Below are 13,901 nucleotides of genomic sequence, written 5' to 3' on the forward strand. Positions count from 1 at the left end.
GAACCTCGGGGCCCGGTGACCGAGCGCCCCTGACCGCCTGCCCCTCCGTGAACCTCGGGGCCCGGTGACCGAGCGCCCCTGACCGCCTGCCCCTCCGTGAACCTCGGGGCCCGGTGACCGAGCGCCCCTGACCGCCTGCCGCTCCGTAGCCCGGCCTGGCCGAGAGCACCTCCTGGCCGTCCTGCAAGGCCATCAGTAGCGGCACCACCCATCTTGGGGGTCTTCTGTGGGTCTCCCCCTCCTCAAATCCACCTGTCACCTGCTACCGGGCCTGTGGTCATGCGCACACGAGGCAGAGACTCTAAGAAAGGGACGCCAGTAGAGCCGGCCCGGGGGGCCCAGTGAAGCCAGGCCCCCAGGGCTGCAGCCTTCCTGCTGCGAGCTGGCCAGAACCGCAGAAGGCAAAGGGTTAACAGGGACACAGTCCCGAGGGCCGGAGCCGGGCACTCAGAGTCCTCACCCAGCGTATTGGCCTTGGGGTGGGGCCCAGAGGCTCTGGGGTGGGGGGAGCCGGGCGGGGGTTCTCTCCCCTAGACTGAGGCTCTCTCTGGTCCCCCTTCAGGGTGAAGATGGCTTCCCAGGCTTCAAAGGAGACATGGGCATCAAGGGCGATCGGGTGAGTGTCGGGGGCAGGGAGGGGCCCCAGGGCAGCCTCTCAGGACGGAGCTGAGGCCTCCGTGGAGGCTCCTGGCCACCAGCAGCAGCCAGCTCCTCCCCAGCTCCCAGCCTGGAGCTGCGGCAGCTGACACCTGGTCCCAGTCCCGCCTGTGGGGTCACCTGGCCCCCTGGCCTGTATGCATCCGGGAGTCAGTGGGGACCTTTCCTTGCTGGCCAGTACCCTGGACAGTGCTGCAGCCCACAGGGTCAGAAAGAGCCGGACGTGACCGGGCGACTGAGCAACAGCAGCCCTGGTTTGCAGAGCAGTGCCTTTGGATTATTAGTGTAACAGGTTTCCGGGAGAGAGAAGGGGTCGCAGAAATGGCCCAGCTCACCAGGGAGGGTTGCGTCCTGCCTGAGGCTGCTGGGGGGTCACCAGCAGGGCCGCACCCCGACCGGGGCCTGGGCTCCCTGACCAGCCCTTCGAGCATCTGGGCTCCCAATCACCTCTTCAGCTGCTCTCCAGACCCCCGACCATAGCCCCTGTGTTCTGGACCTCGGGCCGGGCTGTCTGAGGCTGTAAGAGCCTGGCTGGTTTTTAGTGAATATTTTGCCTCGGCTCCAGGGGAGCAGGCTGGGGCGTGTCACGCTGCAGGTGCCCGCAGAAACCGGTGGCCGAGTCTCCATGGAAGGGAGGGTGACCCAGGTGATGCTGGGGGCGTTGGGCTGGCGGGCCAGCTGCCTGAGGCTGTGGGGACACTCTGGAGACCCCCCGTAAGTCCAGAAGGAGCGGAGCCCTGCACCCCCGGAGGGCCCGCAGAGGCAGCAGCGGCATCGGCACCTGGACGGACGCTGTCAGCGGGACTGCGGCTGCCATGTGGCCGGCCGCCCGATTGTCCCCCACAGAGCGGGCCCGCAGGTGCCGTTCCAGAACCACCAGAACCAGAGGGCCTGTGGCTTGGCGCTTTGTCCCGTGCTGGACAGGCAGATGGGATCCGGCCCTCCGTCAGAAGGAGGGGGAGAAAAGAGAGGTGTTCATGTCACAGGCCTGTCCCAGGGATGCTGCTGCCAGAGGCAGTCCTTCTAGAATTCTCTGCAGCGATGGCTCCCCACATCTGAGGGGCCTCTCCCTGTCTGGCTGGTGAAAGCCCCTTTATCTTCCTTTCCAGCAACGTGAGGCACACATTTTCCCAAGCCATCCCCCAGTCACACGCCGTGCCCTGGGCTCGCCTCTGGCTGAGGATGGACGGGGGGCCAGGGGGGGACCTCTTCCATCGTAATTTCTCCCGGAGAGGCATTTCTGCCGATGCTTGGCATTTCCTAATTTCCTGAGGGCTCAGTAAACATGGGAAGGATTCTTGGGTTGAGTGAGCAAAGTGCTTCTTAGGGACAGAGCGTCCTCGTCCTGCAGAGCTTGGAGCCGAGGAACGAGGGAGCCATTAGCTGGGTTTATTCCCGCGACGCACGTTTCTAAGGGGGGTTTGCACAGCTGTCCTGCAGCTGCTCCTGGACATCGGGGATCAAAGGAGGGCCCACGCAGATGGCGAGGCCAGGCGGGCACTCCACGGCCGGGCCGGGCCCCTGCTGCCGCCCTCGCTCAGCCCCCAAGGTCCCCTTCCTGGTGGCTCAGGCCTCCCCGCCTGTACGTGGCGGAGCCAGTGAGGCGGCGTTTCGCCCTTCAGTCTCTGGACACAGCCTGTGGATCTCCCGTGGGCACTGACTCTCAGGCTGCAGTCGGCTGGGCTCCTGGGCCTTTCAGGGACCTCCCGGGGCTTCGGGAGAAGAAGGCAGCGCCCCCCGCCGCCCGTCCCCTGCCCAGTGGGGAAATAGCAGGTCAGAGCTCCTAGTTCAGCCAGGAGGTGCTCGACCAAAGGCCACTGGGAAAAGAGGGGGCCGTGGGCCCGAGAGTGGGCGCCGAAGTCTCCCGGGGCCGGGACGGGGCTTGGTCTGCTTGAGCCGGGCCAGCGACAATTGCCACCCCTCCTTGCTCCCACACGGTGGGGGGACCCCCGCGGACTGCAGTCTGTGGGCGACACCCTCACCTCCTCCTTCTGACCTGCAGGGGGAGATCGGCCCACCTGGTCCCAGAGGGGAGGACGGTCCTGAAGGTCCCAAGGGGCGAGGCGGTCCGAACGGCGACCCTGGTCCTCTGGGACCCCCTGGGGAGAAGGTACGTGACGCGGGCCCTCCCGACGGCCCGGGGCGTCCAGGCGGCGGGTCGGGCAGGCAGAGCCCCGGGCAGGGCCGGTGTGCATCCTGACACAGGCCGGCCTGCTGGGCCACCGCACCTGCTCCTGGGGGCGTTCCCCAAGCTCAGGGTTGGGAGCGGGGGCTCCTGAGAGCTGCTCTTATACCTGCGGGGGGCCGCCCCCTCATCTCGCTCCCCCACCCACTTCCCCAGCCCCTGCACAGGAACGGGCTCACAAGTAGCCCAAACATTCCACCCTGTCCAGCCCCAAGGCTGGGACGCTTCGACAGAAGGATTGAGCAAAACCCCACAGACAGAGAGCGCTTTTCTTATACATGGGGCATCAGCCTCCACCCATTGGCTTCAGCAGGGGTGTCCATTCCTGCTCGAGGGGCCTTGCTCCAAACCAGGTGGGGATTCTAGGGGAGACACCATCCCAGGAAGACAGACAGGCTCTCTCGGGAGGCCGTGAAGTCCACACCCTGCTCCAGTTCCCCTGCCGACACACGCCGGCTTCCTCTGTGTTCCAAGCAGGGCCGGCCGGCTCGTGATGCGCCTCTTTCTCTCCGCAGGGCAAACTTGGAGTCCCAGGACTGCCAGGCTACCCAGGAAGACAGGGGCCAAAGGTAATGTACAGCCTGGTGAGGTCTGACCACTGGCGTCTCCCCAGCCTGCACGCTGTCACCCACCTGCCCCGCCCTGTGCAGCTGCGGTGACAAAGCAGAGGGTCGCGGTGGCTGCGTCCCGGGTCTGCCCCCCTCACAGCCTTCTGCGGTGACTTGGCTGAGTCGGAAGGAGGGCCCTGGAGATAGGTGAGCCTTTCAGAGAGGCAGATCCTGGGCTCCTCGTCCTAGTCCTCAGCCCCTCTGGTCTCTCAGGGACTTTGTGTACCGGTTTCTCCACACCCAGAGCTGTGTACCTCCCGCAGAGTTAATTCTCCCTGGAAATTCGGAGGTTATTTGCTCGTAACTGAGCATAAAAGGAAGACGAAAACTTTCTTAGTGGAAATCATGCTTTATGTTATGTGAAACAGCTCCTTGAGGCTTTGCAAATCACTTAAACCATTTTTTCTGTCTCACCTTTTATTATTCATGGTTCTTCCTTAAAAAATTGCCAGCTGCCTGCACTAGAGATGTAATTAACAGCAAAAGAGAACTCACGGATCTGTCGGGTTTGTGTCTGCGTCCTGCCCTCCTCAGGCTTCAAGCCTCCGCACGCCCTCCTTGTTAGCAGAGGCAGGGCCCGCGGGCTGGGCTGCAGCCCTAGGTGCTCCCACGCGGCTGATGGCAGGGCCCACAGCAGTCCTCCCTGGGGAAGGGCGAACTTCCCCTCTTGGCGGGTGAGCCCACAGCTGCCACTCGGGGGGGAATCATCTGCCATGAAATCGTTTTGCTTCATGTCTGTTAGCGACGTGCCCACTGACCGCAGTGCTGGCCACTGTACTTGTGTGGAGAGACCCTAATGGACACGTTTTCTCTCCTGAAATGCGTGTCCACTTGGAGAGGGGGAGAAGGGAAAGAGAGGAGGAGTTTGGGAGAGACGAGGTGGGGGGTTATAGATCAAGTTCAGGCAGCTTTTCATAAAGGCAGGGGGAGAACCTTGAAGCTGCTTGGGCAGTCTGGATGGTCCTGGGGCGGTGACCCCACTCCTGAGCCGAGAGCCATGAAGCCAGCACCCCTGGTTTTCCCGCCGCAAATCTCGGTCCAGTCTCCTCTTCCTCTTTGTATCAGCAGGCAGGCACACAGGTGGGTTGGCCAAGCTGAGTAGCATCAGTAAACTCGTCCTGGGCTAAGCACACGTTCAGGTCAGGATTTTAAGCCAGGTGGACAGTAGAGACGGACTCAGCAAACGATTTAGACAGTGTCACCAGGAGCTCACATAGGGGGTGTTTGGATATTTATTCAATCAAAGCTCTTACGTGCTCACCTGCCCACGTGCACCTTGTAAAGATCTAGAATTGGAAGAGCCGCACGATGCCACGGCTGGGGCATAAATTTGCATTCGTTTTTGACTTTATAAGCTGCCGTGCTTTATTTAGAGGTGTTGTGAGAAGATAAAACATGACAACAAGGAGCAAAAAGCAAATGCCACAAATGTGAGATTCACACGTCACCCCCGGCTCATCTCGGGGGCACAGGCTCTTTTCTTCCCAAACACCAGTGTTTTGCAGACATGGGTGTGTGAGAGGACGGTGTGGAGAGAGGGAGGAAGGGGAAGCATGGTTAAGATTCAGTTCTGAATTTTAGATTCGGAGTCTGTGAGATGCTCAGGAAATACTGAGTAGGTGGGTGGGGGGTGGGGGGGTGGATGGATGATGGATGGGTAGATGGGTGTATGGATGGATGGATGGTGGCTGGGTGCATAGATGGGCAGATGGTTGGTGGGTGGATGGGGGTTGGGTAGGTGGTATATGGGTGAATGGTGGATGGATGGATGGGGGATGGGGGTGGGTGGATGGATGGGGGGTGGATGGTGGCAAGGTGGATGGATGGGGTGTGGAGGGTGGGTGGATGGATGGATGGGGGGTTGGGGGTGGGTAGATGGATGGACGGTGAATGGGTGAATGGAGGATGGATGGATGGGGGGTGGATGGTGGGGTGGTGGACGGTGGGTGGCTGGGTGGTGAGTGGTGGGTGGTGGTGGGGCATCTGACCCGGGGCTGAGGACTCCAGCAGGCTCGTCCTCCAGCCGGCACAGTGCACGGCTCATCCCTGGTCAGTCTCTGACGCTTCTTCCCTCGTGAACTCTCTTGCAGGGTTCTATCGGATTTCCTGGATTTCCTGGCGCCAACGGAGAAAAGGGCGGCAGGGTAAGGACCGCCTGGCCTCTGCGCAGGCAGCTTGTCTGCTGCCTCGGTGTTAGCGAGTCTGTTCTCCGCACACCATGTTTATTTCTCACCCACTTTGCTGCCAGAACTGCTTTCTGGAACAGATGACCCCAGTCTTTACGCGACTCACTGGCGGCTCTCGGAGCGCTGGGCTGGGCGGGAGTGCGGTAGATCAGGCGGCCGGCCAGAGAGGGAGGCGTGTGGAGGACACGGCGCTTTCTCACGCTCCTACGATGGCAGCAGCTCTCGGGTCACTGGCGAAACCCAGACTCTTCTCTTGCAGCCCAAGTGACTCGTTTTAAAAAAGGCGGGGAGAGGCCCTTGCTCTGTGCTGACGTCTCAGTGAGCCCCTCATCCAGGGTCCAGGTGCGCCCCCTCCTCTGCCTGGGCTGCCGCCGTCACTGGACACCCTCCGGGGGGCAGCGGGCCTGGCTTCCCTCCATTGTCATCAAGTGTGAAGGTGATCCGAGGGCCCAGACTGCGGGGCCGTCCCCCTAGCCTCCCCACCCCTGGCCTCCGGCGGGCACTGCCCTCAGCGGCGTCACACGAGGCAGCCTGAGCACTGCTCCTGGTGAACGGGATCAAAAGGTCCGCTTGGGCCTTTGACGCCGAGCGGCCTTGACCACAGGCGTGTGGGGTGTGCAGAGCAGGCCTGGGCGGGTCCTCCCTGCCCAGACGGACGAGCTGCCCCTGTTAAGTGCTCACTCCAACTACCGTTACTGTCTTTGAGCTGAGACAGTGCGATCTCTTGAAAGCACGGGGGAAGACCTAAAGCCATCCACAATCCACGTCAATGGACATGTTTGCCAGATTCAGGAAGAGAAAACGGGGCTTCCTGAGTGCAAGCGTGACACAGGGCGACCTCGCTCTGTCTGTGTGTATCGGTGTCAGACGTGTCTACACGCCTGTCTGTGTCTGCATGTTTGTGTCACGTCTGTATTGTGTCCTTGTTACGCACCTGAGTGTTTCTATCTATGCCGTGTCTGTGTCGTGTACGTGTCTGTATCTGTACTTACATCTGTCCGTGTGTCTATCAGCCACCTGCCTACCTATCTGTCTCGTTCTTCCTGGTGCGGACAGTCTGACTAGCGTCTTGGGAAAAGGCAGTCACTCGTGGAAAGTAGTAGTCCAGGGTCTGTAAAAGCAGAGGAACCTCGGAGCCACAGAGCAGACAGCCCCAGTGCTGGAGAACAGGGGCTTCCACACCACGTTGCCGAGAGAATCCCCAGGAGGGGTCATGACGGCTGACGGGGGCCTGTGATGTGACCACCACCCCTTTGCGTGGAGGAGCTGGGCTGGGGACGCCGCGGAGGCCTGGCTGTGGTCCCGGGACTGGCAGTCCGCTCCAAGCCCTGCTCCCTCTCCCGCCCCTCAGCCACTCCACCCCCGAGCTGAGAAGGCCGGGCAGGTGCCTGGACTCCCCCGGCCCCCACACGCCGTTGTTCCAGGGCATCGGCACGCGGCCCACCGAGGTCATCACTGCAAATGGGTGGTTGGAAAGCAGAGAGGCCTGGGACCGGGGACTCACTTCTGGCCTGGGAGTCCAACTTGGGTTCCCGGGGCCTGAAGCCTGGACATCTCCAGGAAACCATCTACTTTGGGACTTTGCCGATGCGTAGGAGGGCTGGGATACTGGACGTGACAGGTGGCGTGTGTGCTGACACGCGTGTGCCCCTGTGTCTGGGCTGCCTGAGAGCCGGCAGGTCTTCTTCCGTCCACCTCGTCCAGGCCTCTCTGGAGGGGCTGGCTGGGCCGGCGGACTGCTGGCCGGGAGGTCCACGTACAGCTGGCTGTCACATGACCACTGATGGCTTGTCCCTATCACTGGCCTGCACCCCGGGCCAAGGCAGGGTCCCCGCCAGACCGGCTTGGGAAGAGCCAGCCCCTTGGCAACACCACCTGCAGCCTAAAGCTTCCATCGCCAGCTTAGGGCGTCTTGACTCTAGCGAGGCCAGTTCTGGGAGGGCCCCTACCTCCCCTGCAAGGGCAGGCAGACAGGAGCTCACGGGAGATTCGCTGAGGAGGCCGTGGGTGGGGCGTCTTCTGTCCAGCGGCCTCCGTCACCAGGGTGCAGACTCTGGCTCCGTTTACCAGCAAACCTGGGAAGGCTGGTGCCGCCTGGGAGGCCGACAGAATCGGAGGCTGAGGCTGGGGCAGTTTGTTTAGGTTGGAACCGAGAGCTGGTCAGGCTGCAGGATCAGAACCGTGATGCAGGTCTTGCTGTTGGATGGAGGCTTGGCATGAGCTGACGTGCCAGCTGGACTCACCCACCGATGCCAGGAAGTCACCCGGGGGTGGGCCACTGTGTCTCGCTGGCGGGAGCCCATCAGTTGAAGAAAGCAGATGTTTCATTAATTCTCGTCGGCAAATATTTATTTGAAGCCAAGAGATGCCGCCGCCTAATGGAAGCAGGGAGACCAACGTGCATTGTTTAAAAGCTCCGTAATTACCTCATCATCATAAACGGTTTTATTAAATTCCTTTCTAAATGGGAGGCTCTGGAAAGCAGTTTTGATTCTGGCAGCAAATGAGTGAAAGATGGTGAGAGGAAATGTTTTAGGTGGTCCTTAGCAATGCAGATCCATCTTGGGCTTTGTCGTTAGAAACCAGGAAAAAAATAATAATTCCGGAAGATGAATGGAGAGGCAGTGGGGATGGAGGGCCTTGATCAATCCATTACTCGCACGCACTGTAGGTGAACTGCACTTAGAGCTATTACGTCTTTGCTTTGGGGAAAAAAGATTGCGGTGCATTTGTTTTCCGTGGTTTGGAAAATGCAAAACAACAGAGAGAAGGAGTCTAAATTCTATTAGAAGAGAAGCAAATGATGCTGGGATATATGATTTATATATTAAATTGCAAGTTTGTTTGTCTGTAGAGCCTGTTGAAAATTTAATGGCTAATATCCTTAACTGTAGCGGAAGTAAATTATGTATGAGAGGGGTTGGCTTTCTCCTCTCGTAATAATGATTCCTCCCCACCTCCACTGCTGCGAGAGATTAAGAGGGAAGGTTGGGCGGGGGAGGGAAGGGGCGGGGAGTGGATGTTCTGAGGGGAGGACACCAGAGAAGTGAGGTGAGCATCCCTCGGGCAGCAGAGGGAGCTGGGGTTCAGAAGGCCTGCTCTGCAGACACGTGAGGCTGGGCGCATTGCCCGACGGGTGCGTCCTGCCACCCTGAGAGGGCTTCCTTTCAAGCCAAGACAAGGGGGCGGGCTTTTCTAGCTTGACTTCCAGTGGTCTCTGCATCACCCACCCAGTGGCAGGCGTGCTGCGAGACTGACCGACACCCTTCTCTGATTGCAGGGCACCCCTGGGAAGCCGGGACCACGGGGGCAGCGAGGCCCGACGGTAACCCTGGGCGGAGGGCGGCCTCCAGACTGGGCGCGGTGGTGGGGTGCCTGCCTGGCGGGAGGGGGATGAACGCGTCGCGCACACAGGGCTGGGGCCCACCTGTCCTCTCTTCCGTTTGTCCAGGGCCCACGAGGTGAAAGAGGCCCGCGGGGCATCACCGGCAAGCCTGGCCCCAAGGTGCGTATGTGGTCTCCCCTGCGGCCCCGGCCTGACCCCCCACGGAGGGGGCCCCATGGCCTTCTCCGCTGCAAAATATGAAAGAATGAAAGAAGATTTCCTGGGGGTATTTTAGAAGGAGCTGGTTGAGTTAGGTGAGGTCGAATCACAGAGGCTACCTGGGGCCACCACAGCGTGGAAGTCAGGCCCAGCCAGGCTTTGGACCAATGTCCCCTCGCTCTGATGGGGAGGCCTCGTTTCTTTTCTTCGAGAGGGCTTTGGAAGAGACATCTTGCCGGGATTCTAAAGAAAGTTCTTTCCGCCCCTGCGAAGGTCCAGGCCCACCTCGAAGGCCTCTTCTCCCACCCTGGGGCCTTGACACCAGGTCCTCCACTCGGCGTGGAAGCAGACCTCAGCCAGGCAGCAGGCCCGTCCTGTCCCGCCCTGTGAGGGTCGTGATTCCAGCGCACTTTGCTGCTAAGGAGATGGGCCCGCGGCTGGCGGAGGCAGCGAGCCGGGCAGGGGCAGGGCGGACCTGGGGATTGCCTGAGTCCCTCCGTGACGAGTTCTAGGCCCAGTCGCACCCCCGGAGGCTGACTGCATGCTCAGCTGCTGCGGGCTGCTGGGTGGGCCCTGAGACGCAGCCTGCGTCCCATCTTCTCGTGAGCTTTGGCCCCTGGTGGGAGCCTGGCCTTTGTCCCAGAGCAGCAGCGCGTTCTCCTGGGAGTGTCTCAGCCCCGGCGAGGCCGGCTCAGTGCTGGGTGTGTGTGCAGAGGCGAGGACCACCAGAGGCTAGTGCGCTCTGCTCCGTATGGAGGCGGGGTGACTGCAGAGGGCACAGGGGCGCTAGGCGATTCTGCACCTGTGATGATGTCATGGGCCAGAGTCTTTTCATCAAAAATAGTAATGACAGAAATAGTAATAATAAACTTTTCTTGCTCTTTCCCTGCCTTCCCAGGGCAACTCTGGAGGCGATGGCCCGGCCGGCCCTCCAGGTGAACGGGTAAGCACCTGGATGCGTCCAGGAACACCCCCAGGAGCGTCTGCAGGAGAGCTGCCTGCCCTCAGCGGCCCCCAGCGTTTCTTCCTGGGTGGGCGGGGCAGAGCATGGCCAGCCTTCGACCCTGGAGAAGGAGGGTGGTTCCTAAAATCCAGAGGTGGCTCGGGAGTGGCCTTCCCCGGGAGTAAAGTCTTCTCTGTTGGTTGGAGGTGATGACCCCATCCCCTTGGCCCTGGCCTTGGGGCTTGAGGTGGGGGTGGCTGAGATGTCCGGAAACCGAGTCCTGGGCCTCACGCTGCCCCAAGGGACCTTCTTGTGTAACGGACTTACTTTTCACATTGGCGAGGGCAGGGCTGGAAAGAGCTTCTCGAAAGTCGTGGGGAGTAGGGGTGACCGTGCCTGTGCTCAGAGATCCGAGCCCACATGCTGGGGCGATGCGTGTCCTCATACTGGCTCTTGTCTGTCCCCAGGGACCCAACGGACCCCAAGGACCCACGGGGTTCCCTGGACCAAAGGGCCCCCCGGTGAGTACCGCATTTTCCCTGTGGGGCCGGCCCAGGGTGTCCCGGAGACGCTGGTCCTTCCCCAGGGCTCCGGCCTCCAGGCTGCGGCTCAGGGGAGGGTGGCCAGCCCAGGAGCTCTGGCTGGGGGGGCAGTTTGGGGCGCAGGGACCCCTCTGTCATCAGACCATCACGACTGTCCAGTCGGCCCTGAGTCAGGGTGGTGGCACCGGCCCCTTAAAGCCACAGAAACGCGTTCTCTCCCCGTCTGGAGGCCAGAGCCCGAACTCCGGGGCCGGGGCCCGGTTTCTCCCCCGGAGGCCTCTCCCAGCCCCCGGCCCCCTGGGCTCGTGGACCCTCAGCCCCTCTGCCTGCGTCTTCGCCTGGCCTTCTCCTCTCTCCTCCTCTGTCTCACGTTCTCTGTCTCTACCCTGGATGAAGGCCCAGCCTAATTCAGCCAGACCTCACCTTGACCTGATCCCGTCTGCAGAGACCCTGTTCCCAAATGAGGCCAGGGTCGCAGCTTCAGGGGGTTAGGACCTCAACCTGTTTTTCCTGGTGGTGGTGGGCAGAGGTACAGCTCAGCTCGCAGCAGATAACAGTGTATTTCCTCTGAGAAGGAAAAGCCTCTCATCGCAGGAGTCGCTGCCTATTGGGACGCGCGTGGGCGCGGGGGTTAGGAAGGAGCTCGACTCTGCCCTGCACGGACCTGGGCCCGGTACCTCCCGCGGCCGGGCCTCAGGGGCTGCTGACGCCTTGGCTTCTCCCTTGGGAGACGACAGTGACCCTCAGGGTGGATGTAAGGGTTCAAGGGGGCGGAGCCCAGACCCGGGCTCCCAGGAGAGTTTGTTACTGTGACTTTGCCATCATCGCCTTGGAGCTGAAACGGTAGCTTTTGTCCTCTGGGGTGGCACGAAGTCCTGAAGGTGTGTGTCTTGGGATGAGATGAAGCTTCCCTCCTTTGCTTTCTGCAGGGGCCCCCAGGCAAGGACGGGCTCCCGGGACACCCCGGACAGCGAGGCGAGACGGTGAGTGTGGGCAGCGCCGGGGGATGTGGGCGCCGCGCCCGACCTTCGCTGCCGGTCAGCTCAGGCAAGGCTGAGGCTCAGCCTCGGGAAGCCCCCCGAGGGCCGGCCGGCTCCTGTGGCCGCGGGATGCGCCCTGTCTGGAGGGAGCTCCACGGCCTCCGAGCAGCCCCTTGGCTCTGTGTGTGAGGGCAGGTGTCGGCTTCAAGCCGTCCTGGGCAGCCTGGCCCAAGGTCACACGTGCAACCATCGTGACGCCAACGGAACCTAGAGGAGTGGCCCCTGCCTTCCCCGGGAGGGTTGGAGCGCGGCCCAGCGCATGCCACGTGCGTCTGAACTGGACACTCCTTGGGCAGGTCCTCCGTTTCCAGCTTTCTGGTTACTTTATGCCACCCCCAGCCCTGTCTGTCCCGGCCCTTCTGGCCTCGTGGGGATGGCAAGGAGCCAGACGGCTTCCCCCAAGTCCCCTTTTCAGTCAGGGGGCAGGCGGCCGGTCGGGTTGGAATTTGGGCCCTTGGCTGTGCGCAGGGCCAGCGTCTCTGCTGTCACGGGCTCAGCTTGGCCTTGCCCTGACCTGTAGCAGCGCCCATGACAGTCTTTGACAGCTGGACTTAATGGACGCCCACGTTTTTTAGTTCTAGAAAAAGCACTGGGGTCACTTCCTGGTCCCAGGAGCCACGGGGGATTCAACCGAGCTCCATGCTGTGTCCCCCCAGGCCTGTCCCTGGGAAGGGCATGGGCACACCTGTGGCCTGGGGGCTCCCCACTCTGGACAGCTGGGGTTCGCAGCGCCTGGTGACCTCCTGGCCGCCGTAGTGGTGGAGACTGACCCATGGGAAGGCCCTCTTGTGTCTGTGTCTGGCGTCCATGTGGTCAGAGACCTCTGACTCTCCCAGGAGGAGCCGTCCCCTTGAGAAGTGTGATCCTTAACAGCACACTTAATACGTTCCTGGTGCTGCTTAAAAACATCCCCGGGTCCCTTTTTGGCTCGTGGTGATGAAGAGTTCCCTACATGTGCCGTCCTGGTGCTCCGTGGCCGAAAACAGAGCTTACTTTGCTCTTTTGTTTATGGAGAAAAACGAAAGCACCCCCAGCTTTGCAGGCCTTTCTCTAGTGCTTTCCTGAGCAGACCAGATGGAAGGTTTCTCGTCTCACGGTGCACGCTTTCCTCTCTGCCTTGTTCTGGGAAGAGGCTGGCAGAGTGATTAAGCCGCTTGTTTTGCTGGCAAAGTAGGACAGGTTCTTCCTGCCCACCCCCCACCATGCCTGGCTGCCCCTGGAGACTCAGGGGCACCCCCATCTGGGCCCGCCTGGGGTGTCACGTCCTCCAGGGGTCAGTCCAGACACCCTGCAGAGAGGCCCTGCTCGGGGTCATGACCTGTGCTTTCGTTAGAGAACTGGAAACACAAGAGGTCGTAGCACCTCCTACATGCAAGCCCAGGGCCTGCTCGTCACAAGCACTGAGACGGACCCCAGCCTCAGCCGGCGTGGGTGTCGCCCGGCGGACCACACGCAGGCCTTCCTTGCCTCCACGTGGGCACTGCTACCCAGCCCCCCGAGCAGGGGAGATGCCTTCGATCTGTCCAGCATGCCTTGTTTCTGACCCTGTAAAGGCTGCTGGCCTTGCGGCTAAGATTAAGTGTAGTATGGGGGCTTCACAGCTGGCTCGGTGGTAAAGAATCTGCCTGCCGAGGCAGGAGACACAAGAGATACAGGTCCGATCCCTGGGTTGGGAAGACCCCCCGGAGTAGGAAATGGCTGCCCACTCCAGTACTCTTTCTGGAAAACTCCATGGACAGAGGAGACTGGTGGGCTACAGTCCATGGGGTCACCAAGGGTCGGACACGACTGAGCGCACAGAGGTCTCCTGCGGGGAATGCTGCCTCGGCCATGGCCGTGTCAGTCCCGTGCGTGCAGCTCGGCTGGGCCTAAAGAAGGAGCCCTCCCAGACTCTGCGTGAAGCTGCCTCTGCTCTGGGTCTGCACGGTCCAGCGGCTGAGCGTGAAGTGTCCATCAGCTGCACACTCGCTGGCCATCGTGCGCTGGGTCAGAGGTCCTTGCCCTTCAGCCCCGTGGGCAGCTGGCCCCGCGGCTCTTGCTGCGGCCTTAAACGAGCCGCTTCCCTCTGCGGACGCTGTCGAGTTTCCACTGAAAGCCTCCCGGGCGTAGCATCTGCACGTCTCCCCCGGCGTCACGTGGCGCCTGCAGATGGCATCTTGTCCGCACGTGCCGAGCTCCGTGGAAATGAATGCCGGA

At 61.5% G+C, this 13,901-nt stretch overlaps 1 protein-coding gene across 2 annotated transcripts in view; it reads left to right on the top strand.

Annotated features, from left to right (window-relative positions):
• Positions 1–13,901, top strand: part of COL5A1 (collagen type V alpha 1 chain) — a 147,408-nt gene that overhangs the window by 93,361 nt on the left and 40,146 nt on the right. For both annotated transcript variants that reach the window (XM_044926538.1, XM_025262242.2), the window contains exons 29-37: positions 563–616; positions 2,660–2,767; positions 3,358–3,411; positions 5,541–5,594; positions 8,917–8,961; positions 9,088–9,141; positions 10,079–10,123; positions 10,591–10,644; positions 11,595–11,648. In XM_044926538.1, the coding sequence (XP_044782473.1) occupies positions 563–616; positions 2,660–2,767; positions 3,358–3,411; positions 5,541–5,594; positions 8,917–8,961; positions 9,088–9,141; positions 10,079–10,123; positions 10,591–10,644; positions 11,595–11,648 (522 nt within the window). The remainder of the gene's footprint in view (positions 1–562; positions 617–2,659; positions 2,768–3,357; positions 3,412–5,540; positions 5,595–8,916; positions 8,962–9,087; positions 9,142–10,078; positions 10,124–10,590; positions 10,645–11,594; positions 11,649–13,901) is intronic.

This window comes from Bubalus bubalis, chromosome 12 (assembly GCF_019923935.1).
Source record: "Bubalus bubalis isolate 160015118507 breed Murrah chromosome 12, NDDB_SH_1, whole genome shotgun sequence".
NCBI lineage: Eukaryota > Metazoa > Chordata > Mammalia > Artiodactyla > Bovidae > Bubalus > Bubalus bubalis.